Source organism: Scomber scombrus, chromosome 21, assembly GCF_963691925.1.
Source record: "Scomber scombrus chromosome 21, fScoSco1.1, whole genome shotgun sequence".
Lineage (NCBI taxonomy): Eukaryota > Metazoa > Chordata > Actinopteri > Scombriformes > Scombridae > Scomber > Scomber scombrus.
In genome coordinates, this window is record NC_084990.1 from 9,426,706 (window position 1) to 9,451,944 (window position 25,239).

At 38.8% G+C, this 25,239-nt stretch overlaps 3 protein-coding genes across 3 annotated transcripts in view; 1 reads left to right on the forward strand and 2 right to left on the reverse strand.

The window, feature by feature from the left end:
* Positions 1 to 3,467, reverse strand: part of trrap (transformation/transcription domain-associated protein) — a gene marked incomplete in the record, with an annotated part of 78,311 nt that extends 74,844 nt beyond the window's left edge. The window contains 7 exon segments of the mRNA XM_062442377.1: positions 571 to 696; positions 841 to 897; positions 1,278 to 1,361; positions 1,796 to 1,900; positions 2,101 to 2,211; positions 2,502 to 2,551; positions 3,293 to 3,467. Coding sequence (XP_062298361.1) covers positions 571 to 696; positions 841 to 897; positions 1,278 to 1,361; positions 1,796 to 1,900; positions 2,101 to 2,211; positions 2,502 to 2,551; positions 3,293 to 3,392 — 633 coding nt within the window.
* A 5,829-nt stretch (positions 3,468 to 9,296) lies between these two features.
* Positions 9,297 to 13,929, forward strand: nptx2b (neuronal pentraxin IIb). Its single transcript, XM_062442873.1, has 5 exons — positions 9,297 to 9,737; positions 10,414 to 10,633; positions 11,183 to 11,427; positions 11,511 to 11,690; positions 13,699 to 13,929. The coding sequence occupies exons 1-5, from the start codon at positions 9,297 to 9,299 to the stop codon at positions 13,927 to 13,929; spliced, it is 1,317 nt and encodes a 438-aa protein (XP_062298857.1).
* A 4,775-nt stretch (positions 13,930 to 18,704) lies between these two features.
* On the reverse strand, positions 18,705 to 24,094 carry tmem130 (transmembrane protein 130). Its single transcript, XM_062443192.1, has 8 exons — positions 23,943 to 24,094; positions 23,669 to 23,751; positions 23,417 to 23,588; positions 23,181 to 23,326; positions 22,665 to 22,749; positions 22,357 to 22,559; positions 19,782 to 19,888; positions 18,705 to 19,225 (listed from the first exon to the last, which is right to left on the reverse strand). Exons 1-8 carry the CDS (start codon positions 24,092 to 24,094, stop codon positions 19,085 to 19,087), a joined length of 1,089 nt encoding a protein of 362 aa, XP_062299176.1. The 3' UTR covers positions 18,705 to 19,084.
* Positions 24,095 to 25,239: the final 1,145 nt, after the last annotated feature.

The window sequence follows — 25,239 nt, forward strand, 5'->3', positions numbered from 1 at the left end:
ACCTGGTTTTACCTACCTAAAGTACTCTATGATCTGTTAACTATGGTTGGCCTTGGCGTGCGTCACTCAGAAAACAATCAGCCAATCAGAAATGAGGGGCAATGAGCAGGCACAAAACTGCATGATTCAGGCTGAGTGAGACAGAGGGGCTGCATTCATGGCTCGTACAGCTGTAACTAGGTGTTTTTTTTACTATAAAAACATGCAAATGTTTGTAAATGGACCACAAAAATGAACATGTTAAACTCTGAATGAGGCAGAATATGACCTCTTTAAAAAATATCCTTCTGTCTATTTGGGCAGCATGTCTCTGAGCCTTGATTCACACATTTACCGTCACAATATCAGCTTTCTTCATATTTACAGATCCGTCAGTGCTCAATGATTATAATTACATATTCACTGACCTGTTTCACATAAAATAAATGCTGCTGAACAAGCGTGTAATGTTCGGATTTATGGATTTTATATTTGAGCATAACTGTCACCTCTTCTGTAAGTCTGCTAACAGTGCACTACTACCATCCAGTGGTTACACACAGTAGTGGAAAAGTATGTTTTTCCGCTTACAGTTCGTGTTTCGCTGTCTTCCCTCTCTGGTGCAGTCTTAACCAACACCGAGGTGATCATTCCCACCATTTCTGGGGAGGGAACTGTGTTCTCTGCTATCACCTGCGGGTTCTCGAAGTACCTGGCCTGGTGGGAGCAGTAAGAAGAAGTGGTTTGAAAGGAGGAAACAGAGGGGATTCAGTGTTACCAGTGACAAGCTCAATCAAATCATTACCCAACATTACTTCGCTGCATTGCAAAGCAACCTGCTGCTGCTGAGGTTGTACTTACCACAACTTTAGGAAGGTCTTTGTAAATCTGCTTCACAAAGTCCAGAAAGTGATGAATCTGAAGAGAAGATTATAGAGAACATTTGAATGCAAGGAACTCAATTGAGGAAATGTTCAAATATCTTTCTTCTAAATAAAAAATAACTGGAAGGTGATTATTTCTCTCTGTGTCACTTTATTATTAATTAATCATATCTATTTACTAGTGCTGATTAATTTTTAGTCAATAACATTTTTAATGGTCTTCATTATGTGAATTTCAAGACATTCATTCATCTGTACAGGAACACAGTATTGGGAACACAATCTGACAGATTTTTCTATCAAATCACTCAATTTTAACAGCATGCTAAGAATTTCTCAAGTTGAGAACAGCTCTATCAATATCACACCATGAACTCAAGGGCAATTTCAAAGCAATAAAGCCGAGATTCTCACCTCCTGAGAGATTGGAGGGCGGAACTGTTTGTGCAGCTCGATAATAATGCGAAGGCATATCAGCACGTTCTCCTCACTTTCAATCTGGAGAGAAGAAGAAACATTAACATTAAAAGGCCATGCAACAGCTCCAGTCTGTATGCAATAACCGCATACGTTATTTCTTTTGCACAGTTCTCACAGTGAGTTGAACATTTCAAACATCACCGGCAATTTTCTCAGTTTTCACATCCAATGAACCCCTCTCATTTTATTAATTCTTGGAAATTGTCTACTAAAGAATAAAACTATCACAGCCACAGGCAGCATTCGGCAGATGGTTCATTTAAATTTCTCCACCACTTTATGTGCATTTACTAAGTTTTGGTAACTGCTTAGCTGATGAAACTTGATGCAAATATCAACTCCTAGCAATAAAAAAAAATACTCACAATACATTTTTTAAATTAACTGAATGATGCAAAAGTATGAAGAGTACAGCGTGCTTCTGTTAAGTTGCAGGATAATGAGACTCTTACCTCCAGGAAGCGGAACATCACAGACAGGATGTTCTTAGTGTGTGGGCGAAGGTGTTCGTTCGTTGGGATGCGGTGGATGATTTCCAGCACCAGCTTCCTCAGTTGCTATCAAGAATGGATCAAATTTTTAAAGTTAAGAATCGAGCAAAAAACACTTCCACAAACCCCAAATCAAAGAGAATTGGACTACACTGGATTAAAAGTAGGATAACATTGTAAGTGTAATGCTAGAGTGGAGTGCAGTGGTTCTGCTAATAGTGAAGATTAACAAATTGATAAAACAAGTGTAGGAGGAGGCTGCATACCTGTGTGGGTTTTTCTTGAAGGAACTGCACCTCTCCATCTTGAAGAAATGTGAGGAAACGAGGGATGATGTGTTCCAAGAAGGTGGAGTATTGAGGCGAAGATGTCACATTCTGAAATTGATAAATAAATAGAATAAGAAATATATTTCATGCCATGAAGTAACTCAGTGTACCCTGTGTCATGTTTCAGTGCTGTGCAACATTTTATTTCTTTGATGTGGTAAGTTTATTTAAATTAATGTTTTTTCTAGTTTTAGTGACAACTTTATAAAAAAAAACTTTGGAGAGTTACTCTTTAGTGGGATCCATAAAAGCTCTTAAAAACACATCATAATCCATCAGCAGAGACAGAAGGAAATGAATCCCCTCCATTACACACTCAGAACATTCATCAAACTCACCTCAAAGTTCTCGCTGACCTCCTGCATCATCTTGAGCTTCGTTTCATCAGCTGGAAGTTGAAGGACACCGTGTCACTATTAATCACAGCTGCTAATGATACAGTTTCACTTTTCGCCGCCATCTCTATGTGCTCAGCGGGGGCTCTCAGATCTTATCAGTTTTACTTTCAGCGCCCAGTTTGATCAAAAAGGTACATCAAGAGACACACTCGCACTCACACACACACACTCACAAGCTCTCTCCCACGCACATGTACCTTTTGACTGGACTAAAGCATATCGCTCTCATCACATCGCCCATGCTTAACACAGATGACTAATGTTTATCATTTAATAAGCACAAAACTAAAGAGTTTAAAGCTTTGGCAAGAAGTGTGTATGAATACATCTCTATTGTGGTGTGTGTTTTTTTAATTAACTCTTACACTAACCCTTAAACACACACATATTTAAACTGATGATTTACAGTAGCTGACACCCAAAGGGGATACGATGCTTCACACAAGTCTGTTCATGCAATATCAACTCAAAAAGTCGCATTAAAACAAATTAAGGAAGTAAAACATGTAGTGGAGGTACAGCATATCATCTTTGGGTGTCACATTATTGCCTGAGGAAACTTTTTGGGTAAGCAAACCCCTGATAAAGTGTATCCAATTCACGGCCTCTTATACTATACATCAACTGCTTTGTAAAACCTGACTTTGATGCTGTGAATGCGATCGTGTAATTTACAAGCGATCTGGCATTGCATCGTGTCCAGCAATACAGTTTAAGATGTATGAACTTACGTGTGTTGGCGTCTGTGAGTGCTGCCACAAACTGCAGGTACTTCTTCATCAGTGTGGTCTGGTCGACCACCGTGGGGCTCGGAGCGGGCACGAAGGCCATGGTGGCAGCTGGGACACACTGAGCTGCAGAGGGGAAAACGGGGGCAGATCTCAGTGTGATCTCATGCCCACTGCAAAGATCTCAGTGTGATCTCATGAACGCTGCACAGACGAAATAGAAGAAATGAGACTTCAAAAGGTTGGTACAGACAGCAATGCAAAGAGTTTCATATAAATGATGAAACTGAAGTCATGTTCACTGAATATTTCGGCAATAATCAATGTTGTTGAGGAGAACCTAGAGTTTGATAAATAAACCGGGAGCAGACTCCCAAACAACATGCCTCTAATGCCTAGCGGGCGCATAATGATGACATCATTACAAGCGTCAGCTAGCACAATTTTTGTACACTTTGGCATCATTTGTCAATTAAATATTCAATTTTTGGAATCAAATGTGAGCACTTCTATCATTTAGAGGCCTTACACGCTTGTTCATCCGCGCCACAAGCCACACAAGTCACTTATAAGGTTAATATTGCAGATCACATTCGGTGCTGTTAGCTAAGAAGCTAACTTAGCTTTCCTAAAAGAAAGAAAGCGCTCATGCACCCCTGCCTTTAAACTATATGAGAGAAAATAAACACAGACGAAAGGCAGAGAGCTCTTTTTGTCTCTAAAACCCGTTCAAACACCACATGCACACACGAGGCTGTGAAAAGTGCCTAATATGTCGCCAAAATGATGAAAATAAGCAAACCATTGCACTTACCCAGCGCCGCAGACAGGAAACTACCGCTCTGTAGCTGCCGCGCTACTGCTCAGATGCGTGATATCCCTCCGCGTGTTGCGTACCATACTTTCCCGTTTAAATATAAATATACAGTATAATTGTGTTTGTTTGTGTTAGGTTTAATGCAAAGAATCTATACAATCGATGTCCAAGTCTGTGAAAATAAACGGATTTAATAGTTAAAGCGTTTATTCTAGTGCCAGCGGAAGGACATCGTGTAAAAACCAGTGGATGTAAGACCATCGTTTTCGATGGTCTTCTACCTTGCTGGGACTGTCAGCAAAGGAGGTAACTTTGCAGGTAACTGCGCATGGTCGCTGCGGCGGCTGCCGGGCATCACTTTTATACTTTATGTAAAATATAGTGAGTAAAGTTCTGTAGATAATACAAATATGTTTGCTAGACTATAAAAAAAAACGTTATCAAGGGATTTAAGTCGTGTTTTAAGCCATAAAATACACTAATAATTTGTGTCTGATGTCTTTCCCACAAAATCTTTAAAATGAATCTACTTCTCCCTCAATGAGAAATTTACTTTTTATTCCCAGCTACTTTACTGTTTATGTCAATTTTCAGTGTACAGTATGTGCACAGGCTTCAAGTTTCCACATTTGATTTTACATATTATGCTTGCATGTGGATGCATTAAACTCAGGTGAACACAGAAAAATGTTCCCCTCACAGGTGAATGAGAAAACAGCCTTGTGTCAAACGCAGCACATACATCATTCTCTAAAGTGAAGTTAACACATACAACTGAATGGGGGGCTTTAAAGTTGCCATGACAACTCCAGAGGTTTGGCCTGAAGTTGTTTTATTAACATTTGGTACGGCTGTCTAATAAGTGTTATACAGGGTTTGAGGGTATACGTTCTAATTAATGATGAATTTAAATAAATTAAATGTACTACAGGTTCAAAGGCCATTAGCAGAACAAATGTGGGGTTACCAGGTTGTGAAAAATCCTGTTTGCTGTTGTTTCTCCTCTTCATTGATAAAGGCTTTTGGGTCTAAAAACAAATTGCAGCTACAAATGTTAATAATTATTAATACTGGATCATGACATTGTCATTTTCTAATAAGCCAATAACTCTGCAGTTACAGATAATAGTTATTCATTAATAAAAATTAGTTATGCTGGAGGAGAATAAACACCAAGTACAGGTTTATTTTACACCAACAACCCAACAGGTTGTCATATCAGTGTGATTTCTTTTTTACCACAAGATGGCAGCCCACTGTAGCAGACAGCAGGTCTGTGAACTCTTCACATTCTGACATTGTAAATGTTATAAGTGAAACCAACCTAATGTCAACCCTTTATGAATAATAAAACACCAGAGAATGTAATTTACCCCCTTGAAATGAGTCCAGCACAGGCCGTGCGACCCCTTCAAACAACACGGCTAATGAAGTTGGCACGAAGTATTGCAAACGTTACACTTCCACATCGTTTTTCTTATCTGATGCGTAGTATAAACACCTGTGTTTTGGGGAGGGAACATAGGAAATTGCTCTCATATCTTGATCTTCAGAGATTATTTTTAATAACTGAGACGTTCATAAGACTGGGACAGTGCTAGAGGTTAAATGTGCATCATTTAGTAGAGGTGCTGTGGGTTTTTTGTTGATGTTTATAAGTAGGAGTATTTTTAGTAGTAATAATACTACTCAGGACACTACACCATAATTAGATGATTATGTGGATATTAGCCAGATGATCCATTCTTGAGAATACATTTAATATCTGTCTTTGCTTATTTTTATGTCTTTAATTTGTCTGTTCTTGTTTACTAATGTGAGAGATCATCCAACTTGAGAACATAGGTGCCAGAAATGTATATTTAACGCTGGCCCTTTTATTTTTCATGAATCCTCTGGCCTGTATCCTTTCCTGTCCGGTGAAATAAGCAAATCCATTTTGAATCAGAGCATATCACCTTTTAGGTCATTTTCATCTTCATTGTCACCAGTTGCTGTCATGTCAGCTGTTACGGTCATTCTTTTTCTGTGACTCAGAAATGGACGTGCATGTGTGTATCTGGCCGCAAAGCTGGAGATTCTGCTTGTTTCAATGGCTTTGTAAGTAATGAAGTCTCATTGAAAGATGCTCATTATTTATCTTGCCCAATCTATCAAGCCTGTCTCCTGCCCACATGCTTAGCTAATGGGTTTTAATTCATAATTCTCTCCTCCACAGCCTCCTCCTTCCACAGAGTAAACCCACTGGAAAAAGACAGCAGAATGAGATATTCTTTTCACTAAATGTCACACATAATGTAAGAAATAATTTGACGTGTAATATGACATTCTCATTCTCTTTGGCGCTCTCTGTTCCCTGAGTAATAACTATCTGTTAAAAGATGTTTGTCTCTGGCTTATTGCGTTGTCCTGCTTGTTTCATTAGTGGGTTCTTCTTTTTTTTCTCTCTCTGACAGGGGCTGAGAGAGGGGCGGGGGGGGGGAGCAGATGACACAATGGTTCTCCAGCTTTCCAAAACCACTCATCTGTCCATTAGATCTGTGTTTTGCCAGTGCACCGCCGTGGATGCTGATGTCCCCTGCATTATTTCTCATATAGAAAGAAGTGCACTTTCCTTGAGACTGAGTCTGAATCATCAACAATACCCTGAAAATCTATTCATGTGTCGAAAGCTCACTTGCACATGCACTCTTTTTGTCCGCATGCGCCGCTGAGGCCTGCATGATGACAGGAGATGTTCTCTATGAATCAGGCAGATGAACAGTTTTGTAAAAGACCTGGTTGTTATTGAACATTTTCATTTTATAATGAGCATGTTGTTCCCAGTCTAATTAAATTGATTTTGCCATTTCCACACAGGAGCTGTTTGAGCAGCTGGAGTTTAGTTGGACTATCAGGTAACTTTTGTCATTGTCACCTGCACGGTAACCAGAAAGTAGGTGTGATGTCAGAGTAAAATATTCTGTTTAACGGAGGGAAGCACAGCCTGTCACCAATGATGGTAATTGGTTTGCACAGGATTCGCAAAGCTACCAAATACTGTGTAAAGGGAGCTGGAGGTGTTGATGGTCAGTCACAACAGCCAGATCCCACCTCTGTAAGTTTCATTTTTACTTTCTTTCTTCTTTTCTTACTTACTTGTCTTTCTTTCTTCCTTTCCTTTTCTTACACATTTTTTCATGTGCTGTTACTGTATAAATAGAAACTTATGATCACAATAAATGTTGTACAGGCAAAAACTGAATTTTGTTCTTCTCCAGATGTGAAACCATACATTCGGACACCATGCATTAAGGAAATCTGCCACTGTTTCAAAAGTCTCATATTTTTAAACTTAACTTTGCCTTTCAAAATTAATGTTCTTCTTGTAGACACACATCAATAAGGTTTTTGATCTCAACATAGCACAGAAACAGCAATTATCAAAGTTGTGAATGACACTGTTGACCATGATATTTTACAATTGAGGTTAGAAAAATGGTTCGGCCTATCCTAGTTTTAAACTGGTTCATAACCTACTTATAGGACAGGTATTTCTTTGTTTCAATTGGAGACCAAGCGAGTATTGTGTGTGGAGTATCCCAAGGTTCCATTCCATATCTCTATATGCTCACACAAATCTCTTATCCTCTAGGGTCGTGGGGGCCAATCCCAGCTGTCATTAGGTGAGAGGCGGGGTACACCCTGGATAGGTTGCCAGTCCATCACAGGGCTAAGTTGCATGTGGGAGGAAGCCACACAGGCACAGGGAGAACATAAAAAACTCCAGAAGGTCCCCAGCTGGCCAGGGGGTTAAAACCCAGAACCCTCTTGCTGTGAGGTGACAGCTCAAACACTCGTACATGTTAAACAGAAACTACAATAATTATGCAGGTGATTCACAACTGTATATACCCCTGTCTCCTGATGATCTAGATCCCATAAATTCATTGACTCAGTGTATTGATAATATGAATGTCAAAGAACGTCTTACAACTGAACAGAGACAAAACAGAAATGGCTTTCTATTGCAATCAGACTCTGACAAACTAATCCATGCATTTATAAAAAGTACACTACTAGACTATTGTAATCCCACACTGTAACAGCTTGTAAGGAAAAACACAATAGGTTCCCTTTAAAGCAAAAATTGGAACAATGTGTACTTTGTGAATTTGTTTTTACTTTGTCATAGAAATATCTAATTTACTCTGTGATTTGGAGCACTGTTGGATAACATGTTCAAAGCACAGTGGTATGTCTTCCAGCCCGCACACCGGGCATTATTGACCTTTCACAGCCAGGCAGGCAGCTGTTGCTAATTGTTTACCACAACATCCTGTTTCTTCACCGCTTGGTTTATTGAGACTCCCCTGCATTGAAAATGATGTGTCATGTTTCCTTCAGCTAGGAAAAATGGCCTGAATGCTTATATTTTAAGTAACTTTTAAAAATGTATTTATACACGTATAGATAAGTATAGGCCTAAAACTTGATTGCATATCTGACCTTAGTGAACCTCATCACTTATCAAATGATTTGGTCCTGTTGTATTCAGTGTCAATTTATGATCCAGACACTGTTCACAGTCAAACATTCACATGCCTCACTCATTTAAGGCATAGGATTTAAGTTACTAAATTTATAAAATGTCTAATTTCTAAATTACTAAAATAGAAAAAAACATCACAGTAAGCATGAGAATTAATGTGAAATTATACCAAGATACACCACAATTTGATTTTATGGACCCCTTTATAATTGTCTGCCATTGCTTAATTAACTCCCCAAATAGATAAATAAATGTTTGACGCAGCTGACTGGTGACGTCAACTTACTACAACCAATCCAGGCGCTTCTAGAGACACCTTTTTTAATAATCCTCTTTCCTAAGTGGAGCTGTCCGATCAGTCCCACACTGTGCGCTCTGCTTGCGCCAGGAATAGTCCCGGTAACCAAGCCACATTAACCGGGCTTACAGTGACTGACTCACCCTTGATGGGATTTCCAGCTCAGACTTTCCATTATATTGTTTGCTTGACATGGCGCTCTTTGTAGAAAGGAGTTATTCGTGATGTTTTGTGGGTAAACCACCACGGAGAGGGTGTGCTTTTACGCACTGAACTTGAGATTGGATTCCATTAGAGAGAGTTAAAGCTTTTGTGTTTTGCTTTTCACGTTTCACCCTCCTTACCGGTAAACATCGTAGTTATGTTTTCACTCTTGTACGGATTGATATGTTTTTGTGCGCTGGGCTGCAATCAACAGGCGAGCGGCCAGGTGGACGATGGGAAGCGGTACATCTGCCGGGCAATACCCCTCAGCGGGGACACCAGCTGCCCAGTGACATTGTTACCTGAACTAAACGCAGGGAGCCAAGAAGAAGAGCTCAGAAACACTGTCATGCAGCTACGGGAGACAATTCTACAGCAAAAAGAAACGATGTCCAAACAGTTAGGTACCATCAACGAGCTGACCACCAAACTGTCCCTCTGCGCCTCAGCCACCGACGATAGGAAGTACGAAAAGGGGGGTTCATGGGGGAAAGAAAAGCAAAACACAATGGGAGATGTTCCCAGAGATCCAAACGACTCCATTGATAATCTTGGAAAAACAATGCAGGGGCTCAAGGACCGGTTGGAGAACCTGGAGGTAAGGCAGATTCAAATCGCTCAAAGTCCTATAACCATGTGCCAAAGCCACGCGTAAAAATACAGATTGATTCTCAATAAGGATTTACAGGATTACGATACAGTGTCGATTTACAACTGAGCAGTACAGTACATCTCACTTCTTAGAATTAAACAGCCTATCATACAGAAGGTGGGAAAGAGATTAATTGTGTAATTGGCCAGCTTCAGCTTCCAATTCACAGGGTTTGTGTGGGATTATGTGACGTTTTTATTATTATTCACATTTTTTATTTGTTTATTTATATGTTTTAATTTTTTAATAAATAAAGATGAGTTGTCTGATCAACTACTGTGCCTTAAAACGCTTCAATTACACTATCCTGACAGTCCTGAAGTGACTGACAATATGTATTGGTAGTAATTCTTATTCTCCATTTTGTGCCTCTCAGGCATGCTGCTGTTTATTGCCACGCAATTGCCTAAATGAATCTTATAAAATATTCACAGGATTATAAAATTGACCAGATATATCACACAGTAGATCAAAAATGTAGTGTGCTTTTTACAACTTCTCCCATAATAAATGCTGAAACTGTAAATTGTAAGCCTGTCAGACTGAGTGACTTGTTGTGCCACTGTCCCTGATAATTTGTGTGTGCTTCCTGCTCATGTGGCCCATGTCCATACTTCCTTAGCAACAGCAGATGAGGGCCAATGTATCTGGCGCCTCGTTCCCCAGTGACCTGCGTGACCTGCTCCAACGTCGCCTTGGGGAACTGGAGAAACAGCTCCTGAAGAAAGTCAGCAACCTGGAGGAGGAGAAGAGTATGTTGTCCAATGCCACAGCCGCGTACAGGCTGAAGACAGAGAGCACGTTGAACGCCCTGGTGGATAGGATCAGTGAGCTGGAGAAAGGTACGGGAAAACACTGGGACTGAGTGTCTGTTCATCCAACAGCTGCGACACGGCCAGATTTATTCAATCAGATGAAGTCAAGATGAAATATTGTTCTGAGATGATTAGGTAGCTGACTTGAAGTAAGTCATGTAGCACTAAGTAAGGCACATACAGCCTGTTAGACAAGAGAGTGAAGAGAATATAAAATGGTACATGGGGCCGCACAGATGGAGAAAGCACATAAAGGATGAAACCTAATGTACACGTACTACACTAATGGAGTGGAAGCTGAGGAAGCCACTCAGAGAAATAAAGGAGTTGAGAGGACTTGATGAATAACAGAAGGCGGAATAAGGATGGCACACATGCACATTTTTACATGAAAGAGCATCTGCTTGTGATATGTTGCAGCTTTTTTAGAACTCGACTGTCTTAAAATGGAGGTGATACTGCTGTTTCCTCACTTTCATTTCCCAGCAGCAATTAACAAGTTTAAGAAAAGACACAACCTCTTGAGACACCTCTCACCTTTCTGTACCTCTTCTTTCTCTGCCCTTCTCATTACAGGAGGAGGAGACTTGAAGTCCCCTGAGCAGTTTAAGCTGTCCCTCCCCCAGCGTACCAACTATCTGTATGGCCGCATCACCAAGAGCCTTCCAGAGATGTATGCGTTCACACTCTGCATGTGGATCAAGTCCAGCGCCACTCCTGGCATAGGGACTCCCTTCTCTTATGGCGTGCCGGGGCAAGCGAATGAGATAGTGCTGATAGAATGGGGCAATAACCCAATCGAGCTGCTCATCAACGACAAGGTTATTTGTGTCTCACTCGCAAAATGAAAAAGGCAAAATTAAAGTTTGAAGCCACAACTAAGTACAGTGTATTTTAACTTCAGGTTGCCCAGTTGCCCTTGGAGGTACGGGATGGAAGGTGGCACCACATCTGCATATCCTGGACCACTCGGGACGGTCAGTGGGATGCTTACCAAGATGGGGAGAAGAGGGGAACTGGTGACAACCTGGCGGCCTGGCATCCCATCAAACCTGGGGGAGTCATCATCCTGGGGCAGGAGCAGGTCAGGATGTGTAGCAAGTCCCAAAATGTCAGAGGAAATTAATGATTGTATTTGGCAGATGTCTGTATCTGTTGATTTAGTTATTGCCCTGCCTCTTTCGTCAAGATCAGAGACAACAGACACTTACCTGGAATTACATCACCAATGTTTCTTTCTTCCTTTTTTCTTTAGTTTTTTTTTTTTTACACAGAATATACAAAACATGTCATCAACTGTTTCATACAGCATGTTGAATTTATCACAAGCCAACCACTTCACAGCGCAATGTCAAGTGATTCCACTAATAAGAACCATTATTTATAGAGCACCTGTGCAAAACAAGAAAATCAACTAGGTCTAAAGCAGCAAGTAATAAAATGGAGGAAGGTTATCTAAACAAAACAATTAACAAGACAACAGTTAATCTGTCACAGCACACAGACGCTCAGGTCTCCCATTGGACCAATCAGTGCATTATTAAAATGCCAGAATTGAGGGATGAGATGCACCAACAAATCAACAGTGTTTGAGACTGTTATTAAAAGGAACTTTGGGTTTTTATCTACTGAATGATAACATTTGTTCTGGCAGTATGCCTCAGAGATGGCAAAGTCAGTCTGTTGTCAGTCAGCTCACCACAGTGGTCCAGGCGGAAATATTGCCATAACCATTGGATAAATTGCCGTAAAATGTTGTACAGACATTCATGGTGCCTTGAAGATTAAACCTACAGATTTAGGTGATCCTTTAATTTTGGCAAAGTTTTCACATATCCTGTGAAATATCCCAACATTTACTGAATGGATTGGATCACACATTTATGATCCTAACAGATGGAATATCTGTGAAACCACATTTCAAACTTTTTCAACCAATTATACTCTTTAATACTTTCAGGCCTCAATTTACAAATAGCATCCATACTCTTCAAAATATTCTTTCAAACTTTGTATGAACTTATGTCATAATGGAAGTGAAAGAGAGAAACCTCCAAACCCCTACTATTTAAGCTACAGTGCAAGACTAAGATGGACTAAGATGGTTACTCATACATTTACATAGCAACTTTGCTAATTAGAAAATGTAAGAATGCTACAGTGCAAGACTAAAATGGTTAAGAAACATCACACCTGCTAAACATAAGCATGTTAGCTTGTTGACATTAGGATTTAGCTCAAAGCATCACTGTGCCTCACAGAGCAGCTAGCACCTAAAAATGATTATCCTGTAGTACAGTTGAAGAGCTAAACTGGAAGGCTTACAAAGTTGTTCAGGTGTAACTAGCACGTATACTTGAAAGACCAACTGTATAATACACAGTGCATCCACACCACACACCAAGTTCCCTCTTTTTGCTACAATCCTTCCACTGCAGTTGAACAGGAAAATACTGTCCTTCAAGACAAAAAGAGGGATTTTTTCTCTAAAAGGACTGTAACTGTAGAAGATTTCCACTTCTTTTAAGTAATTCAGACAACTGGACACTCATATTATCTTTAGATAAACTTTTAATTACATTTCTGCTCAGAACGAGGACCGTGGATTGTGTCCCCCATATCTTACTCATAACGGTATTTGGAGGGAATTTTCTAACAGCCAGTATGAACAGCAGAAATGATTACAGTGAGCAAAACCTGTTTCAGACACCTGACCTTTGTTTTAAGACAGACTTGAAAAATGTGAAACTATCCTTTAAATAGGTGTCGCACATAGTGACACTTTTAGACGACTAAATGCAATTTTGAAAAGGGCAAAATGAAGTAATGAGATATAATTTCCAGAAGTGTCATCATGATACTTTCTCTTGCATATGAGATATGTAAATACATTAAGAGAAAGGTTATAGCACCATTTTAGGTTTTAAGTCAAAACAAAGCAATAACACACATTAAACCCAAAGGTTTAATGACCAGTCCATCCATAGTCCCACAGACTGCCTCCTCCACCTGAGGAAATATCAATACCTTTGATAGTGTTGTTTTTGTTGATGCTGTTTAAATTTACATACTACTGTTTATGGTCCTTACAGGATGTCGTGGGCGGCCGCTTTGACGCTGGACAGGCTTTCGTGGGCGAGCTTAGTCAGGTAAACATATGGGACCGCATTCTGAAGCCGGTTGAGATCCAGTCTATGGCCAACTGTACATCCTACATGCCTGGTAATGTGGTCTCGTGGCTAGTGAGCAATGTGGAGGTCTTCGGTAGGGGGGCTTTCAAAAAGCCTCTGGAGGTGTGTCAGGAGCGGCTGCCCAATGCTTGAAAACTGTGTATCTGCCTCTCATTTAATGAGCTCTTGTTTCCATCTGTTCAGCTTGTTTTTGGGTTTTTTTATTGTCTGCTCTTTACTGTAGCCTAAAGCAGTTTATGGAAAATGTGTTGGCAAAGTATGGCACATGCACATGATAGTTGTAAACATTTTGACAATCAGATGTGTAGCATTGAATGTGAAAATACACTTAAGTGCAAATTGTGATGTGGAATCTTACACATCAACGCCATCATTGACTGGTTGGCATTTTATTTCTAGCAGCAATCAGAGAGCTAACATGTCTTTCTCTACCATGATTAAGATGCTTCACTCCTTCAGTACACCCACCATGTTGAAAAGGTGCCCTCAGGTATTATTGCTATGACATAAGACCAACCTTATTCCCACACAGTCTACCCATGCCCCTCCTTCCACACTCTAAAGCTTTGAAGTAATGATAATCCACTGTATTCCGGCACAGACGCACCGGCACAGTGCTCCGCTACTACTACAAATGCGTTGAGGTCCAGACTAGCTGACAGTTTGGCGTCGACATGTGAGCCGGTCTTTGCGTGCTGTGTGGGAGTAAGTAAGAGGAAAGATTAAAGGTCTGGCTAATGTTATGTCTATTCCTTAATTAGGGAATTGGCTTAAAGCCAACAGCAATCTAACCTCCTATCTTTGAGCTGGCTGGTAGTTGGAGCTTGTGCATAACTGCATAAAAACAGGATTTTTGGGTAGAAGTAAGAATGTCCATTTAGAGTTCGTTAACAAAAGCTTCACCTTTTATTCTTAGCATGCAGACCTGATACCAGTGATCAGTCTATCACAGTGCTTTTTTTGTTGCCTTTTCAATTTGAACAAAACCTCTTTAAATGAAGAATCATGTTGAAAACGTGTTCATAGCTGCAATGTTGTGAAATATTTTTCCTCGTGATTCGTAATGTTGTTACAGTGTGATTGTTGAACCAAGCATCAGCAGAGAAATGTAACAGAGCAGCTCACCGATCAAAACTCTCTGAGCATCTATTTTGAATGTACTTGTTGTACACTAATAATCATTTTTAAGTGTACTATTTCAGTGTGTGTCCAGGAAACTTGTTATGTAGCTTTTTATGTGATCTTCACACAGTTAATTTAACTGTTGATAGAATATTTATCAGGCAACGTCCACCCTGTCTTGTGGCCTTCAAATGAAGACAAAAGTGCCATTAAATGTTTTCTAAGTGTTGAAAAATGATTTGCTTTGCAAACTGTGGAAATAAATAACTACTGCTGTAATTAATTGACAAATGTTTGTAGTTAATTTGTCATTTTCACCTCTCTAAGTTACGTGTTGATCAGCAAATTTACACACCACTTGTGTTTTTGACTTTATTGGTATTCAAATGTCATCTACAATAAATCAGATTCATCTAAGACGTTCAGTTAATCTGTGGTAGCTTTTTGTTGAACATATGGCAGATTGACACCAGTGTAAAATCTCTTATTAGCGTTAACTGTCAAGCTGGTGAGGCGACACAGTAGTGACATGAGTAGTTAATAACACGGGCTGAGCGGGATTTTTCACCTCCGATGGCTTGGGTCAAGTCAGCAACAGGTGTTCTGGGTGGCATTAACGTCGCTTAACAGATGAGAAAAGTTGAAAGGTCAGTGGTGACATCACAGACACATTCCCTCAGACAAAGCAATTCCTTCCAACCACTCACTGCTTGGGAAACATCTCGAGTAAAGCTAAAATGACATGTTTTTTAATACCAATATGCTGATATTACTGGATATGGTTATATGTAAAACATTTCTAAGCGTCATTTAAATCCATATTAAATAAATCCTTCATGGTTATCAGCTCTTTAAAAGCAAAATGAGCCTCTTTACCTGTTCAATAAAGTAAAAACATTGGGTTATATTTTGTCTTTAAATGTAACTGTCAAACAATCAAATAAATAACAAGAGTAAAGTAGATTTTTCAGACAGTTTTATATGATGTTAAATGCACCTCTTTGATATCTGAAATAATATGTAAAATGATGTTGACACTGGTCTGTTATATAAAAAAACATTATACAATATGGGTCTCTGGAGACAGGAATAGGGTTTTGTTGTTGCAGCCTCTTCAGTGAAGTTGTCTGATTAATCTGTACGATATCAATCCACACAAACTGTTTTTCAGGTGGTCTCGTCTGAGGACCGAATCAACACAGTTTAAATGTCATAGTATAATAAAGTTCTTTGTTCTCCTCATTTCAGATGATGTTCTATATGTCACAACTTATTATCTGGGCCGAAAGAAAAGAAGCAATAATCTAAAAGTCTCCATTCAGCTGCTCAGAGCTAAATTTAATCAATAACAGTCATGGAAGTGGAAAAGAAGATGTCCAAGGCCAGTCTACGTCTGTTTGTACTTATCAGCCTGTGTTTTGTGTCAGATTTTACAAGCTGGATAAAAGAATTGAGAAAAAAATTGGTTGGTGAATAGTTGGGTTATTTGCACAGGACCAAAATTGAAAAGTAAGGATTTATTTAAATGATAGAAGCAATACAAAGAAGACATAACCCTGTACACACCTCCAAACTGTAAAACAAATCATGGTGACAAACACAAATTTAATAAAAATAGAAATAACAAGGTTGAAAATGATAAAATCTAGTTTCAGACTTAGGACCAGTTGATTCGGGATGCCTTGTGTAAATGGGGAAAAGAGTTGTGTCCTCAATTGGGAAAAAGATGATTTTTGGGGCAGTGGATAGGGTTAGGAAAATGAATGTGAATGAAGTCTATGTAATGTCCCCAAAGGTGGCCGTGTGTGTGTGTGTGTGTGTGTGTGTGTGTGTGTGTGTGTGTGTGTGTGTGTGTGTGTGTGTGTGTGTGTGTGTGTGTGTGTGTTGTTTTTTTCTCAATAATTGCCTAATCACTGAACCACAGCTCTTATAAACCACCCTCCTAACACCAAACAACAGGCAGACAATGTTTGTGATTAGTGACTGGAACACAGGAGCATTTAGACATTTCCTTTGGGAACAAGTGGGGATGAAAAAAAAGACCTTTAAGAAGATGTATGATGCATGAAAAGGCACCTATTTACTAACAAGTTTGAATATTGGTTGATTTGAAAAGACATGCTTCTTATATAAGAAGGTTATTTAAGCCTTTTCTGACCATTTCAACCCAATAAGGAACCTAGAAAATCGATCTACTTGACCAAGTAAATGTTCTCCAACATGTCTTGTATTTGTCTCAGTTGAGTGTCTGGTTTTGATTTCAGCACCTGCCCACGAATACCAAATGATAAACTATATAGACAGGTTCTTGAGACGTTTAAGCCTCTACCAACAGTGGATCGATAAAGACTTTAAACACTGCACAGCTCAAGGTCATTGAAACAATCGAGGCAAGGTATTTATCTTCCCACCTGCAGATCCACGCAGCATCTCGGACAGCTGCCATTCATCAGGAGACTGACAATTCATAATGTTGTGACATCTCTAACAGAGGACAAGCTGTCATTAAACACCATCAAGGTAATAAAAGGCATAAAAATAATCTGACTGACGCCAGCACAGCTGGTAAAGAATCAAGGGTATTGTTCCGTACAGGGATTAATCATTTGCCATCCCATAGGCCCAGATGATTAATCCTAATGACCTCAATGATCTGACTTTTCCTGTAGAGCCATGGGTCAAAATTTTCACTTGTCCAGAGAAACTTATCAATATCTACAAGTTGGACTGGGACAAAACTGTGCACAGACATTCATGGTTCATATGACAAATCACTTCACTTGCACTACCATCAGGTCAAGAGTTGACTTTATGTGTTATGAGTTTCCTGATTATGTGACCCCACACCAAGGCTTCGGGTGGGTGGAGTCAGATATCCAACCCTTACCATATATGGTAATTTTACTGCTACACCAGTACAGAAGGGGGCGCCATGCTTCCCTGTTGTTAAATTCTATCCCACTTTAACTAGCAAGAGGAACTTCAACTAAAATGGTGACCATGGTAAACATAATACCTAGCTTTGCGTCAACATGTTAGCGTTGTCATTGTGAGCGTGCTAGCACACTTTAGCATTCACCCCACAGCACCACAGTGTCTACTGTCTCACAGAGCCACTAACCTCGCTTTAATCTTGTTAAATATGCTGATAACAAAAATGAGGGTGAACAGGTCCGCCCCCTTCAACATATCTAGGCCACAAAAATGAACCACAGAGTCATGCAGTTTTATACAATTCATAATTGATTAAAACTTTAGATGGGAGAATTTGATTAAAACCTACACTGTTATGATCAAATCTCCTCCTCCTGCAGATGATCCAGTTTATTCTCTCGTCTTATCTTAACTACTGTGTTGTGTGTCCAACAGGCTTGAAATCAACAGCTTTCTCTAGTACACAGCCAGTCCTCCCTCTTAACATTTCATACCCCATGTTACTCTCTGTAGTTTAATGAATAGCGTATAAAAGCGATAGTGGCAGTGTTTTCTGTGTTATGTCCCCACTGCTGCACATGTATGTTGAACTTTCTTTAAATGCACAAAAACTCAATTGTGCAATTTTGCTTCCTCTTACCAACAATCAAAACAGACCTTAGTTATTACATTAGCACTGCAAGCACAACTTTTACAAAGGGAACATATGTTTTATTCTTTTTCTGGAAAACAAAAGCAAAGCACATGTATATGAATGTGTGTGGGGGGGGGGGGGGGGGGGGGGGGATCATAAATAAGTGAGTGTGTCTGATCTGTTTTCTTAAACAGTAATTGTTTAAACATGACCTTCACTTGAGCTATTAATTTATTATGAGTTCATTTGAATGTCAGCCTAAGCGTCTTGACTCAATAATTTATCACTATCACCTCAATTATGGAAAATACAGAAGGTACTTGACCTGCTAGCTCACTGAATATACATAACTAACCCATTCATATAAAAAGGTTTGAGCATAGTAAGACTAAACACATGTACATACATATACAGGCACTGTTTATACACTGCAAATGGGATTTATTAAAATCCCTTATCAAGCTATTTGTTGTGCAATGATCTGATTTAGCTATATACATCTACAACATGGAAAATGAGTATTGCTATTACTTCTGTAAGTTGTACCTCTGTACATAATTGTACATGTTCTTCTACCAAACACAAATAATGTGATGGTTAAGAGGAGTATTGGGTCCCATACTGAAAGAGGAGCGGCTCTTTCTCTTCTCTGTCCACATTGGAGAAGTTAAACAAAATACTGCTTTGACCATCAGAGTCTTGGTTCTTCAGAAATATAGCATTGCCGGAATCTGCAATCTGCAAAATGACATATTGAGACGATAAGTCAGTCCGTTATGAAATGTCTATACGGATCAAAACTGCTTTTAGAAAAGACAGACATAGCCACAAACCATAAAAAAGGATAATACAGTATGTTTAAATCTCACACACACATAGACACGCTGTTGCTCAACGTGTACTTTAATTCTAGGCACAGACAGCCTCCTTGTGGTCATAATCTGCATCAAAGGATAATCACTGATACTCGTGATGCACTGAGGGATAGGATTAGAGCTAAAAACAAACATGTGGCAAAACTAATCATTTAACACTTAGCAATAGGATATCACATTAATGTGCATCATTGTCAATATCATTTTTTGACATACAACTTTTCCCACTTGATATCATGAGAAAAATAGCACACATACAGTACAGAAGCCTGCACTGAACACAGTTGGACTTAAATACTCACCACATCTTAACCCCTTAAATCCAAGGTAATGAATATTGAAAGAATATTTGACATTTGCAAGGAGAGGTTATTCATATCGTAAGTTGTCACTCTAAGATTTTGCAACACGTTCAATACCTGTGATCTGCTTTGATTACGAGGGCGGCAGGCGATGACTGTGATGAAAGAGAAGGTGGCGACAAGAATGGCAGCACACGACAGGATGAAGAACATGTGGGAGTTAGCTGTAATTAACAGAAAACAACGTGTCACTTGTAGTGAGTACGAGGCTTTTACAATCAAAGTCAGTATTGAACATTTGAACAGTTCTTCATTTGGTGATTTCCAAACTGAAACAAAGAAACTATGTAGTGCCTTCAAACTTTAATGTTTTGAGTTGAAGGGGTAATCATGTTGAGAGGGAAACTAACAGATGGATGACAATTTTCTGGATGGATTAATTTCTTCTGAATTGATAGGAAATGTAATTAATCTTTTGGTGTCATTTGGTGTTTGAATGCATTAGTAGTAGTTCTTTAAAGTATAGTACATGTAAAAGTAAAGGTAATGTGAATTAAAGTGTGTAAATCATCATGTCTGCATCTCATCTTAGTGTCTGGGACACATGAAGGCAGAAATTATATTTGAATTGTAATGTTCTGGTCCAGCTGCTGCTCCACCACTTTGTTGAGTAGGAGTTATGGCTCATGCAGGTAAAAGCGGTTTCTATAGTCTTTTGTTTGGCTTTAGACACTGTTTAGTATGTGACTGTGAGAGGCTGCCAGTTAAAAAGCTCCCTAAAGGGCAATTACACAGGTCAAGTATTGCTCAAATGTTTTCTCTTTTATGAGTTTCCTCAGAGAGAAAGCTGCTTCCGAGCAAGTAAGAAAACTGACTCTGAAAGCTCGTAATTATGAGTTTCAGTTTGATCATAACTTCAGTTAGATCTCAGCGACAGTGAATCAATTGAGCACAGTGGACATGTGCTGGCCAATCAGATCAGTCTCCTCTGATAAGCTTGGATTCCTCCATTTTCACTGTTCCCTTCTCTGTCTGTGGAACTAACCCAGTTAAATGGCACATGTTAAGTTTTATCTGAAACATCTCATGACACAGCACAGCTTCTCTTACTTTCTCAGTTCTTTTTGATTGTGTAAAACTTACACATTCTACAGATAGTGAGACAGAAAACATACATTAGAATGTTGAATTAAAAAAGTCTACACACTGACAGTCTTTATAAATCAAAGAGAGCATTGCAAATGGCCATAAAGTTGTTCATTGATTGATATTTAATTGGACATTTTACCAGAGAATTAATTCTAAATAATAACCAGCACAAATTATAGAAAGAATGATTTACAAAGACTTCACTGGATGACAAAAAGATAATAAAAACGATTTTCAAAAGCTCAACAGATTTTTACATAGATACATCTTACTGCAACTTACTGCTGAATGCATATATGAAATTAATTACATTTTATGATTGGGTTAGGGTTATGATTTTATGATTATGATTATGATTAATTATAAAAATAAAGTGTAAAAAATAAATAAATAAATATATATATATATATATATATATATATATATTTTATGATTATGATTATGATTAATTATATATATATATATATATATATATATATATATATATATATATATATATATATATATATATATATATATATATATATATATATATATAATAGGTCTAGGTCATCGATATAAGCTGCTACTAAAGTAAAAAAGCCTTACATTGGATTTTTGCACTACAGTATTATACATCATATTAAACTCATATTATGATTAATATAGAGTTGTGCACAGAGGTAAGCAACCTCAAGTGTGTAGACTTATCCCATATAAGAGCAGCACCAGCTTAAGTTTAAAAAAAGGAAGCCATGAGACTTTGTATGGAATCAGTAGAAAACATTCATCTTGTAGCACAACAATGTAAACTCTTAAAAAGTAGCAAATCTAAAAGTCAAAATGAAAGTACTGTGTTCTGCTCTAGATGAAGAGGTGAAGGCCTCTTGACCAACGGAGAGTCCTAAACCTGTCACAGTGGTTCACGGCATAATGTCATTATGTCACATGGGAGTCGTTGAATGACGTGGATCAAGGTGTTAATCGGTTTAAAACAATCAAAGGAGGGCGGTCCAGGCATTGTGCTACTGATTTGATCTGATGTGTTTACTTTTCTGTGTTGTATCAAACATTAATGAAAGAGCTGTGTGTTTTCATCTGAATAAAACCTGCAAATAATCACTGAAAATGCCTGGTTATTACCAAACCAGTCAGTAGAACTGATGAAGCTGAATAAGTTCAAGAAGAATCAGAACTTCTACAACTACAATCAGGTCCTGTGTTGTGGATAAATTGGCTAAATCTACACTGAACCTTGTTGCGTAACTTGATGACAGTGCATTTTTGAGATTATATAATTTGTTTTTGGATGTTTTCATAGTTCTAAAAGGGCAAAGAATGTCCTAAACCTCCAAAGAAACCTTATGAAAAATTACTTAAATTGGAGTTTCAAGGTATTCACAAAGAAACAATAATATGCCATAAATCATACGAGAGACAATTATTACTCTCTCTTTGCCGCACACTCTCTGCCAGTTTCATTACCTAAGTTTCTGTCTCTCTATCTATTTGTCATGGAAAGCAGCCTGTTGGCCTAGAGGTATTTGTGTATGCGCCCACTCACTTTTTTTCCTGACGTAGAGGCTGATGGAGGTCTGCAACTTGCTGATGTCATTGCGGACGCTGATGTCCAGGCAGTGGACGCCAGGAGAGGTGAAAGTGTGGTTCAGCCGCAGGGTGTTTTCATACAGCATGGTCAGTGTGCAGGCCCCCGACTTGTCCGGCACACAGTTGGGCAGGAAACGCCAGCACACCCACATGGGAGGGCTGGAGACATACACAGAGATTTTTTTTTTTGATAAAGCAACATTTTCCCCTATTCCCTGAATGAATAGAAATGATGAGAGAGTAAATAAACCAAATGCAGCTCACCTTCCATCCACATGAAAAGACAAACTGGTGTTTTGTGACATCTCATAATCTGAAGGCCCCTTCAGCTCGATGTGTTTGATGGGATCTGCAATTCCGTTTCAGTCATTCATTTCATTTCTTACATGGATTAGTTTAGAAACAACTTTCCTTTTGTAAGAATCGTAAAAATACAACATGTACTTTTATACAAATCCAGTTCATTTTGAATTGAACAGCTATTGCAGATATGGGAGATCATTTCACAATAAAAATCTATTTTTTGCAGGATTTTCTTGGATTAAATTAAGATCCTCTCTAAATTACTGCATGTTCTGCCTCTTTATGCCTTATTATAATGGCATTCTCTGAAATTGCACTTGGAAGCTGTGATATTACCTCACCTCATCATTCTAACTTCAAGAAAATCAAGATGTAAGGCTGAATATGAAACTTTGAGTAATAGTAAACTGTACATTAACAATGTAAAAGATTTTCTCTTATCTAATTGGTTATGTTTAGTAATGTAACACTACAAACCAAGCACTTTAACATCCATGGAGTAGTCCCCAGTGATTGGAGGTGTGTATTTTGTCACATTGACTGCTACTTTCAGCCGCAGCGTGTAGTTCCCCGAATTAGAGTAATGATACCGGACAACCGGCTCAGTCCCCTGGATCACCTCCCTGTATTACATGAAGATCAGAAGGAGTATAAATGATACAGGAAAGCATTCAAAGCTTTATGAAGAATGAATATATGAAAGAATGGCGTACCCGTTCCCCAAGTCCCACGTATAGGTGAACTTTGCTGTGCTGAAATTCTTTTGGGGATCAAAGAGTTCGAACAGTGTCTCTGTGGGAACTTCTGAGGCCAGTTCTCCTGTGTCTCTCACATAGGTGGCATTTCCCTCAGTCTGATAGAAAACCAACTTTCCAGCAATATTTTCTGTTTAAAAGAGAGAATATACCTTACCACGAAGCATCTGGACAGTATAAATATACAAATGAAATGCTGCAGGGACATACCCAAATCTGTCAGAGGGTCTGTAGTCTTTGCCACACCCAGGGGAGCCAGCAGGAGAAGCGTCAAGAGCTGTGCAACCCTTTTTCTGTAAGCGTACATCCCAAAGTTTAAAAGAGAATCAAGAAATGTCAAAAGTCTTAGATAGATTATGGTTTTACCTTTCCATATCTGCTGGTCCTCTCACTGGAGATCACTGGAGGACCTCAAGTAGAAAAAAATAAAGGAAGCAGAGTGGATGGACATTAGGGATGAAGAGGTGCTGTGGTTCCTTCTGACTGCTTGTGAGATTCAGAGCGTGCAGATGAGAGCTGGAAAGGCTTGAAATTGTCACCATGCGTTTCAATCATGTGCCTGCATGAGGAACAACAACCAGCTTTTAAGGGGGAGGCAAAGTCCTGGGTCACATTCCTGTCGGCGATGTGGGACATCTTGTCAGATGTGACTAGCTTTATGTATGTGTTTCTTTGAAACAGAAATTAGACCTAACAGGCTAATTTGGTAGTCATAAGTTTTAGTTTACTACAGGAAATATCCACATGGTGGTGCTAATAGCCCAAGAATAACACAACCAGCAGTTATTGGGAAAATTATGTCTAGATTATGAAAATACCAGATTGATAAACTGAACTACTGTCCAATGTGGTTTAAGCAGATACACATGTAAATATGGGTAATTAAAATATAATTGATTAAATAATTTCTGACAAGCCTATATTCAGGTGTGACAGTAAGAGTCAGCATAATCTTCCCTCCATGTCTCTCTCATACACATACAGTACAGAAAATATGTATATGTAATATAAATTATACATTTGACAGTATTCAGTATTTAAGATGTTTCAGAACATACACAAAATCATAAAAGATGATTAAATAGAGATGGGACAACACATTATGTTAGGCCTTTTTTCAGGACTGTGTGGACATGTAATAACCCTAAACCATTTAAAGTGATCGATCGATAAACATTTGTTTATATCAACTTAAATCAACTGCTTTATCAGTTTATCTTGAGGCCCCATTTTATGGAGGGATTCTGAGTCAAAAGCATAAGCTCATGAGAAGCATATACAGTAGAGGCTTACAACTATTTTTTGCCCTCAAGCCCCTAACCACATCAATCGAGTGATACATAAACATGTTGCCACCATGACATAGGATGGGAGGACCGCAATATAAATATTTGCCTTGGTTTTATGTGAAATGTACATCACGCATAAGGATAATGATACGTTACATTGAAAAAGATGCAGGGTTTAGTCCAAAAATAATGTGTGATACCATCAAGCAATATCAGCCTGGAGATGGAGTATTTACAGCTTTTAAATTGATGGGTTACATCACCCCCATCAGGCCTTTGACAGTGTTGTTTTAAATGCCAGACCATAACACCATATGACTTTTCTTTTTAACTCTAGTCTATATATGACATATTTGCTATATCATCTTTCAGTAGGAAAACAGCATTACACATGTGAAAACAAATGTATCTCCAAAACAGCAATTTGAAATATGTCAAACATAACATATAATATAATGTTATTGGCCTATTCATAACTCATGTGTACAAATA

What these genes read in the sequence shown, in the direction of transcription:
- tmem130 (XM_062443192.1), bottom strand. Translation starts at nt 24,094, where the DNA reads ATGTCCCACATCGCCGACAGGAATGTGACCCAGGACTTTGCCTCCCCC. An exon ending in AGACCCTCTGACAGATTTGG is followed by an intron (nt 23,589 to 23,668) that starts GTATGTCCCTGC and finishes TCTTTTAAACAG; the next exon opens with AAAATATTGCTGGAAAGTTG. An exon ending in CCTCTACGTCAGGAAAAAAA is followed by an intron (nt 19,889 to 22,356) that starts GTGAGTGGGCGC and finishes TGTTAATTACAG; the next exon opens with CTAACTCCCACATGTTCTTC.
- nptx2b (XM_062442873.1), top strand. Translation starts at nt 9,297, where the DNA reads ATGTTTTCACTCTTGTACGGATTGATATGTTTTTGTGCGCTGGGCTGC. An exon ending in AGCTGCTCATCAACGACAAG is followed by an intron (nt 11,428 to 11,510) that starts GTTATTTGTGTC and finishes TTTTAACTTCAG; the next exon opens with GTTGCCCAGTTGCCCTTGGA. An exon ending in TCATCCTGGGGCAGGAGCAG is followed by an intron (nt 11,691 to 13,698) that starts GTCAGGATGTGT and finishes TGGTCCTTACAG; the next exon opens with GATGTCGTGGGCGGCCGCTT.